Source organism: Theropithecus gelada, chromosome 1 (genome assembly GCF_003255815.1).
Source record: "Theropithecus gelada isolate Dixy chromosome 1, Tgel_1.0, whole genome shotgun sequence".
In the NCBI taxonomy this organism is placed as follows: Eukaryota; Metazoa; Chordata; class Mammalia; order Primates; family Cercopithecidae; genus Theropithecus; species Theropithecus gelada.
In genome coordinates this window covers 8,770,919-8,792,099 of record NC_037668.1, presented here as the reverse complement: position 1 = coordinate 8,792,099, position 21,181 = coordinate 8,770,919, and the positions used below count along the sequence as shown (strand labels likewise).

General features: G+C 46.0%; 2 protein-coding genes across 5 annotated transcripts in view; both read left to right on the top strand.

Annotated features, from left to right (window-relative positions):
* Positions 1-12,311, top strand: part of IGSF3 (immunoglobulin superfamily member 3) — a 93,470-nt gene extending 81,159 nt beyond the window's left edge. For both annotated transcript variants that reach the window (XM_025356460.1, XM_025356453.1), the window contains 3 exons: positions 1,568-1,975; positions 6,701-7,183; positions 9,173-12,311. In XM_025356460.1, coding sequence (XP_025212245.1) covers positions 1,568-1,975; positions 6,701-7,183; positions 9,173-9,423 — 1,142 coding nt within the window. In that variant the 3' untranslated portion in view covers positions 9,424-12,311. The remainder of the gene's footprint in view (positions 1-1,567; positions 1,976-6,700; positions 7,184-9,172) is intronic.
* A 3,257-nt stretch (positions 12,312-15,568) lies between these two features.
* The window catches only part of CD58 (CD58 molecule), a 55,299-nt gene continuing 49,686 nt past the window's right edge, over positions 15,569-21,181 (top strand). For 2 of the 3 annotated variants that reach the window (XR_003121724.1, XM_025401131.1), the window contains exon 1: positions 15,569-15,758. Coding sequence is in view for 2 of the 3 variants with exons in the window: in XM_025401131.1 (XP_025256916.1) it covers positions 15,689-15,758 (70 nt within the window). In the remaining variant the exon portion in view is untranslated. The remainder of the gene's footprint in view (positions 15,759-21,181) is intronic. The other variant, XM_025401144.1, reaches the window with a different exon arrangement.

The following is a 21,181-nucleotide window of genomic DNA, read 5'->3' as shown; positions in this document are numbered from 1 at the left end:
TCCCCCTCAACACATTTAGTGAAGTCTCTGTTACAGTGAACTTTAACACTGTAAACATGGAACTCAGAGGACACCGAGTAAAACAGCTTTCCCCGTTTCAGTTGACAGTTTTGATTTGTGTCGTTTTCTTTCTTTTTTCTCTGCTTCTAGTTTTTTTCTTTTCCCTGCTGAGAAAGCCTACACTTACAGAGCTTTTGGAAAATACACACACACACACACACACACACACACACACACAACTGCCCCAAACAAAACAAAACTCAACAAAAAAATAACCTTTCAACCCTGAGACAACCAGAGTCAATATCTTCTTTTATTTTTTGGATGGTGAAGGAGAAAGGGAGACTGGTTATTTAAAATATATTTTGTTGTTTTGTATTTTCTGACTTTTTAATTCCAGAAGTAATCATGAATGTTGTAAAACATCCAGGCAGTATTGAAGTGTGGAGAAAGTAAGGAATGAAAGTGCCCATCCTCCCCTCCTCTGATGTCACTCAGAAGTCTCATTCCTGAGGTGCTACTGTGCATTCATAGTGTCACAGCTTCTAGATATCTCTGGTCCTGATAGACTTATTTGGGCCCCTGTGAAATTACAAGCATGCCATCGGGGCATGCTGTCATTCAAGACATTTTTCTACTGGAGGAGACTCTGCTTGGCTGAGTTTTCAAAGCACCCAGTTCTACCAGTAACAATCTTTTCTTTTTCTTTTTTTTTTTTCATTTTTTTGAGACAGAGTCTCACTCTATTGCCCAGGTTGGAGTGCAGTGGCACGATCTTAGCTCACTGCAACCTTCACCTCCAGAGTAGCTGGGATTACAGGCATATACCACCACACCCGGCTAATTTTTGTATTTTTAGTAGAGATGGGGTTTCACTGTGTTGGCCAGGCTGGTCTCAAACTCCTGGCCTCAAGTGATCCACCCACCTCGGCCTCCCAAAATGCTGGGATTACAGGCATGAGCCACCTTGCCCGGCAGTCTTTTCTTTACTGATGTCATACTAGTTCCATTCCCAACCTAAGAGGGAACCTGTGTGGGTTTTTGTAAGGAAATTGAGGACTATAATTCTTAGGGCTAACACATGAACAGATTAAACTGGGTTTCCCCTGAAGTTCTTTTGTGGTTGGCAGCTCATCATTTTCTAGCCATCATATGGTCAGTTTTAAAAGTTTACTCTTGCTTTTCAGAGGTTTCTCACCATCCCCTTCCCTGGCCCCTCCCGGCCACCTGCCTCGGCCAGCCATATGCTTTGTGGTCCGTTGTCATTTGGATGTGCAGTCTCTACAGCTGGCACTAATCCTCCTGTGAGCATCAGAAGTGATGAGGACTATGACTTTGGGACAGCTGTTACTGTAACATTGAACTCCTTGAAACCCAGGCATTCTAACACATGATCAAGGAACTCAGAATGTTCAGGGAGCCACATCTGAGAAACGTTTCTCCTAATGGAGTGTGTGCTGCCGTCCTTCTGTATTTGGAAGGCACCCATTCACGTACCCTGGGAAAGGGTGCATACGAATTGCTTGTTGTTCTCTTGTCACTGATGTCTCTTTCCTTACTGTTCCAGACAGCCGCCTGAGGCTCAGCCAAGCCCAGGGGAACCTGTCGGTTCTGGAGACCCGGCAGGTGCAGCTGGAGTGTGTGGTTCTCAACCGTACCAGCATAACCTCCCAGCTCGTGGTGGAATGGTTCGTATGGAAGCCCAACCACCCTGAGCGGGAGACCGTGGCCCGCTTGAGCCGTGACGCCACCTTCCACTACGGAGAGCAGGCAGCCAAGAACAATCTGAAGGGGCGGCTGCATTTGGAGAGTCCTTCCCCCGGCGTGTACCGGCTCTTTATCCAGAACGTGGCTGTGCAGGACAGCGGCACTTACAGCTGCCACGTGGAGGAGTGGCTGCCCAGCCCCAGTGGCATGTGGTATAAGCGGGCAGAGGACACCGCTGGGCAGACAGCTCTGACAGTCATGCGACCAGGTGAGAGTCCATGTCCCCAAGCTTCCACTCCCTCTGGTGTTTCCCATTTAAGTAAACTATTTTATGCACTGGATAAAATTAGTTTATTAATAAATTATTTGCAGTTAAATATATGAGTGTCTACGTATGTATGCATTTATATTCAAAATTGCCTGAATTTTTTTTTCTTGTGAATGGAAAATTGCACATCTGGCTTTGGCATAAGGTGATTTGATTTATTAATTAGAATAAAATCTGGCCATTCATTTTTCCAGGTCATAGAATATTTCCTTTTTCCAGACTTGAACAAATGGTGGATATGACAAAAATCTTGAAACAATAACCATGTTGTTAAGAAAATTTGGCTTGTGGATTGTCAGTGGAAAATAATCGATTTACATGCTTCAAATAGAAAATAATGAATTGTGTGCAGCCTTCACTCTTTGACTTCCAATAATTTTTTTTTTTTTGAAATGGAGTCTCACTCTCTCGCCCAGGCTGGAGTGCAGAGTGCAGTGACGCTATCTCGGCTCACTGCAACCTCCATCTCCCAGATTCAAGCGATTCTCCTGCCTCAGCTTCCCGAGTAGCAGGGACTACAGGCACATGCCTCCACACCCAGCTAATTTTTGTATTTTTAGTAGAGACGGGGTTTCACCATGTTGGCCAAGCTGGTCTTGATCTCCTGACCTCGTGACTGTCCTCCCACCGCCCCGGCCTCAGCTTTTGAAAGTGCTGGGATTACAGGTGTGAGCTACCGCGCCTGGTCCCAATAATTTTGTTAGTACTAATAACTATTCTGTGTGGCCTTTTGTTTTTCTTGCCTTTATTGCTGTTTCTAAATATCTAAATGCATATAATTACTAGATATAATTGTTGTTGCACATTTAAACACATAATTAAAGCTACGGTGTGTGATTCCCATGTCCTTTGCAACATCACAGCATCATCCATTCATATTAGAATGAAAAGTCGATGGTTCCTGTAAGGACCTGGAGCAGAAGTGAATTTGTGACCCCATCAGTATCTTGTTTGTTTTCTGAGCATCCTGACATTCACATTTGTGGCCTGGGGCACTATTGGAAGTTTTCATCACGTCTTTATATCTGAGTAGAGCAGCTCATTTTGTTGGTGGAACATTGGATCTCCAGGGTGGTGTCCCTTACGTCATGGAACATGCTTCAGGGAAGCGCTGCAGCCTTGGTTACAGGAAATGGGCAGTATCTCACTCGCCTGTGTCTTGCCTAAGCTGCAGGGGAAATCACCTCCACTTTGAGTTAGCTCCTATTTTTCCATGAGCTTTTATTTATTTATATATATGTTTTGCTTTTTACCTTGCCTAGAAATGGCTGCATGTCTTTTCCCAAAGGTGAAATTGAGAGAATGGCAGCTGAGTGCCCCTGCCTCAACTCCCACCCATGCTGCAAGTCACCACAGAGGCTCCCAGATGGAGTGGGAGGAGACAGATGTTTATTGAGTACAGCTACATCCCAGCCATAGTTAGGAGACTTATGTTCAGTCTTCACAATAACCCTGAGTGGTAAGGTTTACTCATGAGGAACCAAAGCTTGGAGCAAATCACCACCCAGCTAGCAGGTGAAGGCGGAGTGACCACCCAGGCTTCCCTCCTGCCACACTGTGTGCTTCCAACATGGACCGGAACCGTTAGCCTTCTGTCTGCCTCCTGTTCAACCCTGTGAGCAAGCCTGGATCAGCCTCTGCCTTCCCGTCCATTTGTCCATCTGTCCCTGATTGCATAGGTTGATTGTACTAATTACAAAACAATGGAAAACAGAAAAGTATAATTTTGAAAAGAAAAGTTAGCCATAATCTCACGGCCTACAAATATCTACTATTAATAATTTGGTGTATATTTTTTGATCTTTGCCTCATGTCTTCATATTTCCTCTGTCTATAAGCAAAGTCAGGATCTTACTGTTTTATGTGATCTTTTTTCCCACTCAACTTTCTTTTATGAGCATTTTTCCATGTCTGTGAAAGCATTTCATAGCCACCATTTTTACTGGTTTCGTAACGTTCATTGTGCAGATGTACTTCAAAGATTTTTTTTTTGGAGGGATATGTTAAACACATGGAAGACTTGAAATAATGTAGCTCTAAAAGTATTGTTAGGAAAATAATCACCTTCGGCTGCTGAGGGTTGACATTCACTATAATCTGAAATACATGGAAGGAAGGGCTCCCACCCTCACTAAGATTGCAGATGAGTCGATTAGTAGTTGTGTTTGGCACACGCAACTGGGGAAGGGAGAAAACCACAATCATCACACACAGGCCAGGAATCGGCGGTCACAGTGAGAGCCAGGGGAGCTGTTAGCATCACACAGACAGCAGTGGCAGAAGTCGGCATCTTTCTGTGGCTTATACTTGGAAAAGAAGAGAGTATTAAAGTCCAAACAGGGAATAGGGTTGGCATATTCTAGAAGGGGGCAGATGCAGGGAACCAAATTGGTAGAGAAACACGTTAAGGGAAGAGAGATTGTGGGAAGGTGGAAATTAATTTCTTTCAAAAAACTTGTATTGAGTCATTTATGCAGGCAAGGCATTTGAAGGGGCCAAGGAAAATGTTAACTGGTTAAAAGAGAAGAAAGCAAAAGGAGAGTGAAGAGGGAGGAGGCGTTTCGAGCTAAATGCCTGATGGTCTCTAGCCATCTTGCCCCTGGCCATGAAAAGTTCCATTGCACATTGCCCAGGGCCACGTCCCTTGATACCTTAGCCAGTCACCAGGAGCCTGAGGATACTATGTTTAGACTCTGGAGGAGAAAAGCACGGGATGGGGCGTGTGGGGTCTCCCCTTGGTCTGTAGTAGGGCTCTCCAATGGCCTGGGAGTTAGAACTGAGGAGTTGAGTGAGTTTGAGTTACCTGTGAACTGATTGAATAGTCCCCCCCCCGGCCATTTTCTGTTCTCAAGCATGTTCTTGTCCCTGAGAGAGCTGGGCCTGCCACCTGTAGCTGGTTACTGAGCCCTCCTGTGCCAGCAGTGCACACTGAGATTCCAGGTGGGTGCAGGAGGCGGGTGCAGAGGGGCTTGGCAGAGCCCCCACAAGAGTAATGGAAAGCCCAGCTTTGTGTTCACCTGTGAGCGACACTAAGCCTGTTGGTTGAAAGCCGAGGACCATACTTGGAAAGTGCTCCTATTTGGTCTTCATCCAAGTAGGATCTGATTTGGTATCTCTACTTTGGTTTACATTACATTGGCACCTTTCACGAACATTTCATAAACAGAGCCAAAGGGAGGCCTTTTAGGAGTTAGGGAGTGAATTATTTGTTTAGAACATACCACAGTGAGCCAGAAAAAAAAAAAAGCAAAACAGATTTGAGTCTTTTGGCATCTGTGAGATGTGACTCACCTGCTTGGGGTCCCTCTCTGTGTACTCTGTGTCTCCCGCCTAAGTGGGGAGGACACTTTGCGTACATCCTCCTGAGACATCTGTGCTCACAGGGAAGGGCCCTTTCAACCTTATCGTCTGTTATTTGGCTTTAATCCTTGGAGAGAGATTGATCTCCTTGGGTTCACTGTGTTTTAGGCAATAAGCTACATGCACACAATTTAAATTTAAGTTACTGCATGGGGTTTTAACTTCCCAGGGCTACCATAACAAATTAGTATAAACTTGATTGTTTAAAACAAAAGAAATGTATTCTCTTGCAGTTCTGCAGGCCAGAAGTCCAAAATCAGGATGTCATCATAGCTATGCTCCCCGTGAAGACTCTAGGGAAGAATGCTTCCTGGCTTTTGCCAGTTCCTTATGGCCACAGGCATTCCCTGGTTCACTCCTATTTGGGCCTCCATCATTATGTGGCCACTTTCTCTCTGTGTCCCCTCCTGTGCTCATAAGAACAGTAGTTATCTTCATCTGCTCAGCTACCATAACAAAATACTATAGACCGAGTGGCTTAAACAACAGAAATGCATTTTCTCACAGTCCTAGAGGCTGGAAGTCTGAGGTCAGGGCACCAGCATGGCTAAGTTCTGGTAAGAGCTCTTCTGACCTGCAGTCGACGCCTTCTTGCTGTGTCCTTGAATAGTCTTTCCTCGGTGCCTGCACCTGGAGAGAGATCTTCTCTCTTCTTATAAGCCACCTATCTTACTGGATTGGGGTCTCAGTCAGCCTTATGACCTCATTTAACTTAAATTACCTCCTGAAAGTCCTACCTCCAAATGTAGTCACATCGTGGGTTAGGAAGTCAGCATATTAATTTGGAGGAGGACCAGTTCAGTTCATAGCACCAGCCACGGGATTTAGGGCCCACCCTAATCTAGTAAGACCTCCTCTGAGCTAATTACATCTGCAAAGATGCTATTTCCAAATTATCACATTCTGAGGTTCCAGGTGGACATGCATTTTGGAGGGACACTCTTCAGCCACTACAAGGGGTTACAGTGAAAGTAAACATCCCTTCCTCCCAGGATTCCCGCAAGGAACCACGTTACCAGCTTCTTATGAATTCTCCCTCAGATATTTTGTGCAGATACAAACAGATATGTATGTCAAAATATGTTTTCTGTATACAGTGACATGGACAGTAACATTGTTCTGTACTCTAACAATTTTTTTGGATCAACTTCCACCTGCAGCACTGCCTATACCTTTTCAATAGGTGCATAGTATCCCATAGTATGGATGTTACTATCATGTGTTTAATGATGGACATTTAGTTTATTTTGAGCAAATAAATTTAAACAACCCCTTCTCTCTTCTTTGTCCCTTGTCCTTCCCCAGATGCTTCCCTGCAGGTGGACACGGTGGTCCCCAATGCCACGGTCTCTGAGAAGGCAGCTTTCCAGCTGGACTGTAGCATCGTGTCCCGCTCCAGCCAGGACTCCCGCTTCGCTGTGGCCTGGTATTCCCTGAGGACTAAAGCTGGGGGGAAAAGGAGCAGCCCTGGCCTGGAAGAACAGGAAGAGGAAAGGGGGGAGGAGGAGGAGGAGGAGGATGACGACGATGACCCAACAGAGCGGATGGCCCTGCTGAGCGTGGGCCCAGATGCTGTCTTTGGCCCAGAGGGCAGTCCCTGGGAGGGCAGGCTTCGCTTCCAGAGGCTCTCCCCAGTGCTCTACCGGCTCACAGTGCTGCAGGCAAGCCCTCGAGATACGGGCAACTACTCCTGCCGCGTGGAGGAGTGGCTGCCCAGCCCTCAGAAGGAATGGTACCGGTTGACAGAAGAGGAGTCGGCCCCCATCGGCATCCATGTTCTAGATACAAGTGAGTTTCTCAACTACAGAAGAAGGATGTCACTGTTGGTTCCAGTTGTGTCTGGAAGATAAATGTGAGCTTGATTATGGGTTAATAAACAGGTTTTTTTTTTTTTTTTTTGAGATGGAGTCTCACTCTGTTGCCCAGGCTGGAGTGCAGTGGCACAATCTCGGCTCACCGCAAGCTTTCACACCATTCTCCTGCCTCAGCCTCCTGAGCAGCTGGGACTACAGGTGCCTGCCACCACACCCAGCTAATTTTATTAACAGTTTTCTTAACTGTCATGGGCTTTTGTTAGTAGGATTTGAGATATGGTAGGATTGGATATACTAATTCATATAATTGACCCTTGATTACCCATGCAAAAACAGGGATAGAAATTAAAGTGATAATATACCATATAATCTTTATAATAAACTTCTACCAGATTCAATTTTAGTAAGACTTCATTATACTAGTATATTGTTAGGTGTTACTTTGTTATTTTTTAGAATATTGGAACTAGTCTTTAGAGAATTAGCAAGTGTTTCAGACTCACAAGGGAAAGGGGAAAAAATGAAGGCTGACTACCTCACGGTGATTATTTCTTTTTGTCCAGTTTCTGGGTCATTGTTATTTTGGAGGGTGCCTTGGAGGTTGAGGTGGATCTTGTATGGTTGGGAGGACCAGCCTGGAAGGGCTGTGATGTTAGAGGAGAGCTGAGGGGGGATTTGCAGCCACCCAGAATGCAGTTTCCATGATCCTGAGGGACTTCCATTATGAACAGAGACTGGGGGAAGTAATGCTGGCCTGAATTATTTGTTGTAACAATGCACTCTTGGTTGGCTTGCCATCAAAACGTGGACTACATTAGACTAAAAATGGTGTTATAGTAAAGTTAGCCTAGAATGCAGAAAGAAAAAACATTGCTGGAATTTTCAACTTCTTTTTAGTCAAAACACTTTGCCACATAATCTTGATTGGAGTTTTTTAAGTTTGGGTCACTATTTTTTTGGCTTGATCACCCCGTGTTCACATTGTGTTAGACAGAACCATATGAAATTGCAGTTTTGCAGGTCAACAATGGTTGACTATTAGCAGTTTCATACACTTTGGAAATTGAGTAAGAGGCAGATTAAATGTTCTTAATAATACCGATGAGCAGCAGCTATTCAGTGGACGGAAAAGCAGGCTGCATCATACATAGACCACCCTGTGGTCCACTGAATAACCCACTGCCTCAAAGCGAAAACAAAGCAGTCTAGGCAACATTGTACCTGTCCATTGTGGATGTCCGTAATAATTAAGCTTCATCGAGCACAGAGGTCACCCAGCAGCCTTATTTTACAGAGAAAACAGGCACTCCCAGAGGCTAGGCTCCTGCCAAGGTCTAATGACTTACAGAGCAGCTCTCAACCTGTCTTGGGGCACCTGGTTTATTCTCTTCCATATCCAGCTGTAACTAATACTGTGTTCTTTGTGGCCACGGACACACTGTGGACGTTTGTAAGTGGTCCATAATGACATTTAATTGATAACATTAATCAGGTAAGTGTCATTTCTGGTAAAACTGCTCTCAGAAGCTGGCAGGAAGGGATTGTGTCATAATCCCAGAGAAGGAAGTTTGTAGCAGAACTAAGGGCAAAGGGGCATGTAAAATCCAACCATGCAGGAGTCTCCGACTAAACCAGAGTGGCTTCTTCACCATCCTAGATGCAGTTGAGTTCACAATCAATAAATTATGTTTCATTATGTGGCTTTCCAAGCAGCAATAATGGCTCTCAGTGGAAAATAGAAGCATTGCTTTGTTGGAACGTACAGCCGTAAATTAGGAGAGGTGTCATGAGAAAAAGAATATAAGGGTCGTCTTCCACCATTAGTGATAGCAGGGGAAAGACAAGGTGGTTTGGGAGTGTCACCGAGGAGCTTCCACTGGGTCAGGCGAGGTCTTCAAAAGGACATGTGAGCAGTCCAGGTTCTCAGCCCTCATTGTCTTGTCTCTCTCACAATCCTTTTCAGGTCCCACCCTCCAGTCCATCATCTGCTCCAATGATGCACTCTTCTACTTCGTCTTCTTCTACCCTTTCCCCATCTTTGGCATTCTTATCATCACCATCCTGCTGGTGCGTTTCAAGAGCCGGAACTCCAGCAAGAACTCCGATGGGAAGAACGGGGTGCCTCTGCTGTGGATCAAAGAGCCACACCTCAACTACTCCCCGACTTGCCTGGAGCCCCCTGTTCTCAGTATCCACCCAGGGGCCATAGACTAAGCAGGTGATGCCCCAGCGGATGTCGGCCACGGAGGAGCTGAGGCTCTCCCTTGCTCTGTGATCGGACAGTTGACAGCACCCAAACTCTGGGGTGCGTGTGTGGAAAGTTGTCAGACTTGAAAAGTGTTCCAAGTTCCTAGTCAGTCACAGAGACAGACTGCCTCTCGGTGGCAGTCTTGGTTGGTTAGCTATTTGCGCGCAAATGTCGTGATCCTGCCGTTATAGATTTCTTGTTTCTGTTTTTAGTAACGTAGTGAGTAGCTCCAGGTGCCACATCTACTCACAGATTTAACTAGTATTCTCAGATAGATGTTACAGGGCTGCTTCTTCTTTGTAATGTACTCTTTTTAAATCCCTTTGGTTTACCCTTTTTGGATTCCTTAATGTGGACGAATTTCTCTTATGTACAACTGACAGCAAAAGGAAGGACGAACTTTCTAGTGACAAGGAATCTCTTCCAAGACTTTTTGTTTTTGCACATTTGAAAATGCCACCCATGGATCAAAATATACCCAAACATTTTTTACTTTCTTAGCAAGACTTAAGAATTGTGTGTAGTGTGGGCAAAATTTGTATGTTGTCTTTTCCCTCAGCTGGAGTTATGGGAACCACTTTGTAGTCAAGACGGAAGCATTGAATTTTGCTTCAAAGAACTGTGTATGTACAAGAGACATCCTGCATAACCCCATTAGAAGTAGATGGTGCCCAGCCTATCTGTCAGGGAGACAAAAAAGGTTTCATCCCATCCTTGCCAAAAAATAAGAAAACTGTCTTGGAGAATGGGTCAGAAGCCCCAAACGGCACACACTTTCCAAATTAAAGTGGGCAAAGGCTGCTTTGAGCAGCTACTGACCTGCAGATTTGTCAAAGCCAGTGACTAGAGAAGGGAGAAAGGCTGGCTGTTGGCTTGCTCTGAGCTGCAAGGGTGGTCTCTAACTGATAACTGTCAGCAGGTGGGCCTTTGTCTTCAGGTGCTTTGCCAAACTCTTAAAGTGTCCAGTGAACTTGGAAGGGGGCCCCTGAGCTGAGCACAGGGCCAAAGCAGCCACGGCAGACACCTGACGGAGGGCACGGGGCTGGCCGACACTAAGTTTGGTGGGACAGTGAGGGGTGGGAGGGGGCCTTCCAGGGCCTGGTGTTGGAGAGTGCAGAGAAATACCTACCTCCCTGGAGGTGTGAAGACTAGGCTTTTCTTCTTCCTTCCAATTAGGTTTTCCTTAATGATAGTGATGTCTTCCTTATTCATTTTTCTCTCTCTGCCTCTCACTGCCATAAGAATATCAGCCTGGGGGCAGTCCAGACGCAGCCCTTTGTCATCCTTTCTGTTTGCCTAGTCTCAGCAGACTGTGATCACAAGGCCTTGTCTGTGGGATTTTTCCCTTCCCTTTCTTGATCTCTCTTGTGGTTCTAGGTTGTTTGGTTCATTGTTATGGTGGCTTTTTATTTTAACGCCCCTTGAGCCCCATGATGGCTGGTGTCACCCTGTTCTTTTACCCTGTTGGGCCAGATGCTTGTCCCTCTGGGGGCATCATCAGTTGCAAATATTTCCTTTTGCTCACTTTATGAAGATGTTCTTATACCCTTGCTTTCCCATATTTTCCTGGCCAAGCATGCCATCTCCCTTACTCCGGGAACTTGCATCCTGAGTCCCAAGAGGGGGGTCACAATTTGGAAAAAGTCATCAGGGATTCTGGAACTAAGTCTGATAAGAGATTCCAGTGAAGCCCTGTTCTGAGAACGAGCAGACTGCAGGGGAGGCCGTGGGATTAAACCCAGGCCAGTGTCTGTGCTGATCCTTCAAGGGTCTGCAGGTGTGCAGGTGGCCCAGGCTGCTTGGCAGATACTTTGCTGATTCCCAGCTGAGGGGAGCATGGCAGCGATTGCTCAGTCATTTTCTGACAGACACACAGACCTGCCTTTTCTCTCCCAAATACACCAGTACCCTCCTGTGAGACAGTGTGCAGGCACCACCACCTTAATCCTGCTGTTGCCTGACATGCTGATTCTCATTTATTATGCTGCATCAACACATTTGAGGTACAGGAGCGGCTCAGTCATGAAGAAAGAAGGTCTTTTGCCCCATTTCTTTATTTCAGGGATGTGGGCTTTCAGTGGGAATTTGCTGACTCCTACTTTACAGGCTGAGTCAATGAGGGAAGATGACTGGCGTTTCCTCTGTCTAAATGGGAGGATGCCAGAGGGCTGGCTGGGACTAGGATGTATAACTAAGATTTCAGTTTGAATCTGTTCACAGCGATAGCAAAGTAGGTGCTGCACGCAATTAAATGTGTAAAGCAATTGCAGGAAATTTGAAAGGAAAAGAAACCGAAGCCAGTATTTTAATAATTGCTTTTTCTGTGTATTTTGTATTGGGCTGGGGGATAGCATCAAAGGTTGAACTTTTCGAGCTTTCTATGAAAAACCCCAGGACCTTCTTTCTTTGGCCATTTCTGTGGAAATGCGATGTCAGATGGATGGTAATGGTGCCCTCCAGTGGCTGTGAGACCTCATTGCGCATTGTCTACTGGAGCTTTAGTCTTCTGAGACGGAGGAAAACTGCTGAATACTCTCGATTCATCTATGTCTACAATGTTGCATTTATGAAAAACTACACTGTGCTAGGCGCATTCTAGGACATGAATATGACAACACCCTCTTTCACCGGGTGTTTCTGTAGCAAGTTTTCATATTTTCAAACAATGGTTTCTCTGCGTTAATTATTGAAGAAAAAAAAACGATGGGGTAAGAAAACTACCCATGCATGATGTAGAGAGCTGTTGATTTGTTTCTGTTTTTTAAAGGAAAACTATTTGTAAGATGTTGCACTAAAACATTTTATATACACTTCAGAGACCTGTAGTAAATTATGTTGAAAATATGGCTGTTTACATTTACTGTGGTCTTCTATCATTCTTTCTCCCTTACTAACCAGCCCCCTTCCTCTGTGAGACTGTGCTGTGGGAGGCCTACAGTTCTGCCCTTGGCATTGGCCCGCTAGGCTCAAGGTCTGTGAATTGCAGTCTTTATTATTACACCCCGTAACCTTTAAATGATAAAAACACCTCTTCCTCAAGACACTTCACTGCCATCTGCTGCGACATACCATAGTCAATAGACACCTCCACCCTGATGATCAAGGCTATGCTACCGCTAGAGCTGTGCAACACACAACACACTTAGCCCCTGAAAGGCAGGTTCAGAATGTAGATCTTACAACCTGTCGCGTTTTTGTTGGGGGCTGGAGTATAGAAACCGGATGAGAAGGAGAGCAGGAACACAGGATGGCCATCTCTAGGGCCTCTGCAGCAAGTCCACACCATCCTTTTCCAGCTATGAAGTGCTGCCCTGGCCATGAAATGCAGCAAGGATTTCCCAGAATGATAAGAGCAGGAGCTGTGCCTTCTAGTTAAATGACACTGCACAGCACACTGGTCTCTGTTTCCTCTTCCAGTGTTGGGAGGGGTTTACATCTGCAAATTGAGAAGAATGTTAGAATGATTAAAGCCATAGCAGTGATACGTGATTAGCCAGAACCCAGCTGTAATTCTTTAAAATTCACAGAACATGCAAAAAGGAACTAGATAGTAAGAAGCAGAGGGAGACACTTCTTTTTTTCTTCTCCTAAGTCCAAGACTTTCAAAAGCTTTCGTGTGTGCTTTCCTCTGCTCCCCAGAACCATCGGCTGCATCCTTATCAACTCCTTGCAGCTGCTGGCTTGGCCAGGAGTTGAAAATGTGACTGCCTCTCCCTTGGGTACCCATAATGGTTCCATGTTAAGTCTTATGTATAATTTTTCCTAATTTTTTTCAAATGTTCTTTTTCTGCCAGGGAATGTTTTAAAAAGGGAAATAGAGTATTATGGAATAAGATTACCCTTCTATGCCCTTTGTGCAAATCCACTCAGTATTTATATAAATGAAGTGAACATACATTCCCCCATGAGGCATGCAATGAAAAGGACAATTTGCATTTATGCAGGATTGGGGCAGTGTTTTGCTCACTACATTCTGGGATTCCTAAGCTTTGTGGGAGTGGTTCCAAGGGTTTGGCAAAAATGAGAGTCAAGACACCAGAGAGTGACATGCTAGGAAGAACAGCCCCGGCCTCTTAAGCAGCCCTCCTTTCTTACTTTCTCATCCATGATTACCTACAGTGACCAGAAGATAAAACTGGACCTTGCAATACTGGTCACAGCGTGAAAGATACATCCACCCCTCCTTTTGATAGCAGGTTCTCAGTATGTAAAGGGAACCTTTTTGGCTGCCTGCCTAACACATTGCAGGTCCAGCATTCCTGAGCTGCTTTTGATTCATAAAATTAACCAGGCATTTGAGTGCTTCTAAAAGTGCTTGATGGACAGCATTTCTCTCAATGAAAGAGCACGCACCGCTCCTTGGTCAAAGGAGAGTCCAACCAAGGAAGCCTAATGAGTTATTCCTCACCCAATACCTGGAGACCATGACCTGGGGGCGAGGGGCTTCCGCAACCCCTTGTGACTGGGCTGTTCTTTCCTCAGCCCTGCTCTTAAGGGGGTTAACAGCTCTTGCTGGCAGTCCAAAAGTCCCATTATCATATCCCGCTCCTGTAGGAAGGGGTAAGAGTAGAGGCACTGGACATGGCCTCAGCTGGACTCCAAGTTCTGCCCTTTACTGTGTGCCCTTAGTAACTTACCTTCTCCAGGCATCAGTTTCCTCATTTGCAAAAACAACAGCAGTAAGATTAAGTGAATCCAAGTAATGCACTTCACATGGGGCCTGCTCAATAGATGTTTGCTGTCATATCACTTCCCAGCTCAAAAACTTTCTGTGGCTCCCCAGTGTCTGAAGGTCTGACCCCAATCCTGCCTTTCTAAGTTGGCCTGAGTTCCTACCAGCCCAGGGCAGAGAACACTTGATGTCCTCACATTTTATGTTACACACTGCACCTGCCTTGTGTTCCCGGTATCTACAGATGGTAGGGAGTATCTCGAGATAGCAGGTTTGTGGTAGAGGGCTTTGGTCCCAGAAGTTTCACTGATAGAGATAACCTTTTAAGACTTTATGGCTAACTTAAGAAATAATTCATGTCTCTTTGCAATATGGTTCAAGTGTCTCCAGTGACTTTGAGTCCCCACCTGGGGATAATGGAGGGGAAGCAGCAAGAAAGCACATTCCCACTCAGTGTCACAGCCTGCACCATGTGTTGGTGGTTATTTGGGCAGCAGGGAGTCCTGTTCATGGAAATGAATTCCTGCTCACATCATAACTAAGAGTTCTGTGAACTCCTTCGGCCGGGCAGGGGCAACTCTGGTGCTTCTGTCTGCAAGAAAGGGGACAGACAGGGAGGCTGATGTGAGGAGTTGGTTCTGGGAATAGAGTCATTTGTTCTGGGATATAGGGATGTGAGGGGAGGGCCAGCTCAATCCAGACTGATGAAGGAGGGAGAGTGATGAGTGCCTGCCGCAGCTTGGGCTGGATGGATGTGGGGAGGCTGGGCAGTGAGGGAGATGTGGATCTGACATCAGCCTGAGGGAAAGTCCACGGTTGAGATGGGGGAAGAGAGAGAGGAATCTGAGAAGGGAGAAACCAAAGGCTGGAAATCCCAGCTCCGGGGATACCGGAGTGTGGGGACGGAGGAGGCCTGCCCTAGGTAACCCTACGCCTACTAACAGTTGTCTAAAATGCCCCCTTTCCTTGTCATGTTTGAGGAAAAGTGGTTCACAAAGTGGTTCAAAGAGGCCGTCTGAGGCGGGATCCCACAGCGCTGAAGCGATGAGGGGCCCCGGGTGCTCCTTCCCGTTCCCTTGCCTCCTCCGGTGGCTCTCCGGGAGCGACAGCCCCGTCCAGCCACCGAGCGGCCTTCAGCACGCCCCAAACGCTAAGGGGAAGCGCGGGAGGTGCGGGAGGAAGGCAGAGAAACCTGGTTTTTAAAACGCAAGCCACTTTCAAGGAAATAATTTCTTACTTAAAAATAGCGTATGGAATGGCGGTGGAATGCCGGGAGGGACCGAGCTGGGGGACTGGACGGCGCCCCGGGGACACAGGAAGGAGATGCGCAGAGCCGAGCCCAGGAGCGCGCCTGGGGACTGGAAGCGGGAAGACAAATGCGGCGCCGCGGAGGGTGGGGGAGGAAGGGCCGGGGAGGGTGGGGAAGGAAGGGCCGGGGCGGGCCGCGGGCTGCCAGCCCCGGGCGGGGCGGAGCCCTACTTCTGGCCGCCCGCGTAGGCGGTGCTTGAACTTAGGGGTGCTTGTGGCTGGGTATTCGCGCAGAGGCGGGCCGGCCAGCCATGGTTGCTGGGAGCGACGCGGGGCGAGCCCGGGGGGTCCTCGGCGTGTTCTGCGTGCTGCGCTGCTTCGGTGAGTGAAGCCTGCTCCAGGGGCCCCGCGCCGGCCGGCGGGTACTGGGCAGCGCCCAGGCTGGGTGGACGCGCCGGGCTCGAGGCGGGTGCCGATCAGGGACCGGGTGGGGACGGGTCGTTGTGGGCCGGGAACAACTCAGCCATGGGAGCCTTTTCAGGAAAAGAAAGTTGTTATTTCTTCGCCAGTGTCCCTCACGGAGTCAGCAAGGAACTGTGGCCTCAGGGAAGGACGGGCTCCGGCCCGCTCGCCTCTCCTGCGGGGCCCGCGCGCCCCCACTCCCGCCCTCCCCCTCCCGAGCTCCAGTGACCAAGTTCCTTCCCGGGCTTCCCCAGTAACGTCGCTGAGCGCTTCCGCGGACTGCAAAACTTCTTCCCAGCCGTGAACGCGCCCGGGACGGGGTGCGGGCGCGGATGCCACCTTCTTGAGGGCGACGCCCGGTGCCCTCAGCGCGCGGTGCAGTCCCCGCCCACGCCGCGTCCGGCGTATCAGCAGAGAGGACTTTTCAGTCGCCCCACAGCGAGGAGCGGGGAAGCAACTAGGAAGCCCAGTCTCACTAGGGAAGCTGCAAATACAGTGATTAACAGCATCAGCTGTAGGGTCAGATGCCTAGCTTTGGATCCTGGCCCCACTCCTCACCTGAGTCATGAACTTGTGTGAGTTCCCTAACTTCTGTTCACTTCAGTACCTTCGCTTTTGAAGAGAGCACCACTCACATGAGGGAAAGGATAATAATAAACCCACTTCATAGAATTACTGGGAACATCAGTCATTCAATAAATATTTACTGAGTATCAATTGTGTGTTAAGCACTGCATAATAGACGGGGGATACAGTAAGGTACGCACAGTTCCCTGCCTTTTTGAAGCTCACCTTATAGTGAGGGAGAGAGACAGTAAGTAAATGAGTAAAAACATGGATGCTGAATGGTGATAAAAGTAAACATTTACTAGTATAGAGATGAGTAAAGCAAAGAAAGGGGAGATGGAAGTCGTTAATATTTCAATTTAGTTTTTTTTTTAAATTTTGGAACAATTAAAATCTTAGGACAGTTGCAAAATTAGTACAGTGAATAGTTGCATACTTTCTCCTTGAATCACCAGTTAACTGTCACATTAGTTTTTTTTGTACACACACATCTATTATTTTTGTCAAACCATTTGAGAGTTTCAGACCTCATGACACCTCACCTGTAATTCTTCAGCATATGTCTGGTAAGAACAATAGCATTCTCCAACAAGTCACAGAATCATCATGGTCTGGAAATGTGGCATTGATACAATACTGTTTCCTGGTAGAGAACCCAGAAGCCAGTCTTGCACCACATACTTCATTTGGTAATCATGCCTTTTGGACCCCCTTTAACCTAAAACTGTTGCTTTTTTTTTTTTTTGGTACTTTATGACATCATCATTTTTGAAGTGTCTGAGCTGGTTGCTTTACCGAATGTCCCTTGGATGTGGATTTCCTGCTTGTTTCCTCATGATCAGATTCTGGTTGTAACTCTTTTGTTAGCAGGAATACTACATAGTTATGTTGGGTTTTTCTCAGTGTGTCACATCGGGAAGCCTTGATGTGGTCTGTTGGTCACATTATTGGAGATGTTAACTTTGACTATTTGGTTGAAGTGAAGTTTACCAGATTTCTCCATTGTAGAGGCACCATTTTATCTTTGTAAGTAATAAGTGATGTGTTAAGTGATGTTTTGAGGTTGAGTGAATATCCTGTTCTCCAGCCACTGTTCATTCAGTGGTTTTAGTATCCTATGGTGATTCTTCTCAGAATCCATTATCACTAAAATATTTTATTTAATTTTTTGAGACAGGGTCTCACTGTGTCACCCAGGCTGGAGTGCAGGGGTACTACGACAGCTAACTCCAGCCTCAGCGTCTGAGGCTCAAACAATTCTCCCACCTCAGACTTCTGAGTAGCCAGGACTACAGGTACATGCAACCATGCTTGGCTAATTTTTTCTTATTTTTTGTAGAAACAGGGTTTCCCTATGTTGCCCAGACTGGTCTTAAACTCCTGGGCTCAAGTGATCCTCCCTCCTTGGCCTACCAAAGTGCTGAGATTACAGGCAGGAGCCACCACATCCAGCCACTAAAATATTTTCAAATGGTAATTTTCTTTCCTCCCTCCCTTTCTTCCTCCCTCTCTCCCTCCCTTCCATCCTTCCTCCCTTCCCTTCCCTTCTTTCCTTCTTTGTTTGATTTTCTTTTCTCTATTCTTTTGAGACACGGTCTCACTCTGTTGCCCAGGCTAGAGTACAGTGACACAATTATGGCTCACTGCAGCCTTGATCTCCCAGATTCAAGCGATCCTCCCACCTCAGTTTCCAAGTAGCTGGAACTACAGGGACATATCTTCACGTCCAGCTAATTTTTTTGTATTTTTTATAGAGACGGGGTTTCACCATGTTGCCCAGGCTGGTCTCGAACTCCTGGGCTCAAGCAATCCTCCTGAGCCAGTTTCCCAAAGTGTCGGTATTATAGGCATGAGCCACCCAGCAATTTTCTATTCTGTTTTTCTATGTATATTTATTGGTTTACATTATTCATAATGAATAGCTTTTGCACACACATCCTCCCTTTTTTTTTCTTTTATTTTAGAAGGTTGTATGGACTCATGGATTCTTTTTTAAATATGACATTCCTGTCATCCATTTTGATGCTCAGCGACCCCACATTTGACAAGCAGGAACCCCTTCAAGCTTCAGAGTCCTTTTGCTGTGTTCCTGTTTGATTTTAAACCCTTACTTTCTGGCACAGAAAGATATTCTGGACTCATTTTGTAGTGTTCCTGCCTCAGCCTTCAAATCATTAGGTTCCCTGGGTTTCTTTTAGTGAGAGATGGTATTTAGAAATCAAGTTCTGGGTGCTAGGTGTGCCCACAGGTACTGGCGTCATTGCTTCTCAGCCTTGTCAGTTTTCAAAGTTAAGAAATGGGAGTTTTTACAAAGTCAGGAGTTCACCCTGATACCTTTAACACTAATAATCTTACTGCTCAGTTCTTCTCCCTCTTCTGCTTTTCCGTGTTTGCATCTCCTTACTCCCACCGTGAGAACTCTGTTCTTAGTAGCATCAGTATATTTTCCTAATCTACGTTAAACCCCAAATCATTTTACAGTTGTTATACCAATCTACTACCAACTACAAACTTACTAAATACAGTTAAAGATTTCTTTACAGTTCCTTTTATTTTTCATTACAGATTGTCTCCAGCTTAGCAATGGTTTGACTTAAGATTTTTCAGCTCTACAGTGAGTTTTTCAATATATAACTCCATAATAAGGAAAATCTGTATATCCCAGTGAAGATGTATGCAATACCATATTCAAAGGTTACTTGAATTCTGGCCAGGTGCAATGACTCATGACTGTAATCCCAGCACTTTGGGAGGTTGAGGTGGGTGGATCATGAGGTCAGGAGATTAAGACCATACTGGCTAATGCAGTGAAACCCTGTCTCTACTAAAAATAAAAAAATTAGCCGGGCGTGGTGGCATGCACCTGTAATTCCAGCTACCTAGGAGGCTGAGGCAGGAGAATGGCCTGAACCGGCAGGCAGAGACTGCAGTGAGCCGAGATCACCACACTGCACTCCAGCCTGGGTGACAGAGTGAGACTCCATCTCAAAAAAAAAAAAAATGTTATTTGGATTCTTTTTTTTTTCTAACTACCCTTCTTAAACAAGGTATTTTTTTGTATCTCATTTTTTCACTTCACCATACATCTGGAAAATCATTCCCCATCACTTGATAGAGATCATCCTCATTCTTTTTCACAGCTGTACAGTCCCCCATAGGGTGGCTATATGGTATTTAATTCAGCTACCCTCTGCTGGTTAGTATTACATAGTTTAGTTAGGGAGGGTCTCTTTAATAGGGTGACAGTTGATCATACACTTAAGGAAGTGAGAGATAGGCCACAAGGCTTTCTGGGGGAGTGATATTCCAGGTATACTGCTCAGGATCCTGAGATAGGCTTCAAGTGTTTAAGAAACTTCAAGGATACCATTGTGGCATAGAGTGGTAGAAAATGAAGTTGTAAAAGTAGTCAGGGATGGATCCCGTAGATAAAGTTTTTAGGGCCTTTTAAAGATTTTGACCTTTTTGCTTTCAGTGACTGGAAAGTTTTGAAGGATTTTGAACAGGGGTGAAATTATGATGACTTGGGTGTTTAAAAGAATTATTCTGGCTGCTGGATGAATAGTCTGTAGAGGAGAGAAAAGGAAGAGCAGGGAGGTTGGTTAGGCTGCAGGGGCAATGCCGGAAAGGAATCACTGGGCGTAAAAGATATCTGGATGTGTTTTGAAGGTGGAACTGGCAGGATTTGGTGTGGGCTTGCATTAGTGGAATGACATGTGGATAGGGCCTGGGTAGTGCTGGGCAAGTAGCAAGAGTTTGGAAGTATGAACTGGGCTGAGCATGGTGGCGCATGCCTGTAATCCTAGCACTGAGAGGCTGAGGCAGGCAGATCTCTTGAGCCCAGGAGTTCGAGACTGTCCTGAGCAACATGTTGAAACCCCATGATATGGTTTGGCTCTATGTTACCACCCAAATCTCACCTTGAATTGTAATAATCCCCATGTGTCAAGGTCAGGGCCAGGTGGAGATAATTGAATCATGAGGGCAGTTTCCCCCATACTGTTCTCAGATAGTGAATAAGACTCACAATATTTGATGGTTTTATAAATGGGGGTTCCCATGCACAAGCTGTCTCTTGCCTACTGCCATGTAAGATGTGCCTTGCTTCTCCTTTGCCTTCTGCCATGATTGTGGGGCCTCCATGGCCATGTGGAACTGTGAGTTCATTGAACCTCTTTCCTTTATAAATTACCCAGTCTTGGGTATGTCTTTATTAGCAGCATGAGAATGGACTAATACAGTCAATTGGTACTGGGTAGTGGGGCACTGCTGCAAAGATACCTGAAAATGTGGAAGCAACTTTGGAACTGGGTAACAGGCAGGGATTGGAAGAGTTTGGGGGACTCGGAAGAAGACAGGAAGATGTAGGAAAGTTTGGAACTTCCTAGAGACTTGTTGAATGGCTTTGACCAAATGCTGCTCATTTTAGATGCTGATGAGGAACTTGTTGGGAACTGGAATAAAGGTGACTCTTACTATGTTTTAGCAAAGAGACTGGCAGCATTTTGCCTGTGCCCTAAAGATATGTGGAACTTTGAACTTGAGAGAAATAATTTAGGGCATCTAGTGGAAGAAATTTCTAAGTAGCAAAGCATTCAAGAGGTGACTTGGTTGCTGTTAAAAGCATTCAGTTTTGTGTGTTCACAAAGATGTGGTTAGGAATTGGAACTTATGTTTAAAAGGGAAGCAAGGCATAAAAGTTCAGGAAATTTGCAGCCAGATGATGCAATAGAAAAGAAAAACCCATTTTCTGAGTAGAAATTCAAGCTGGCTAC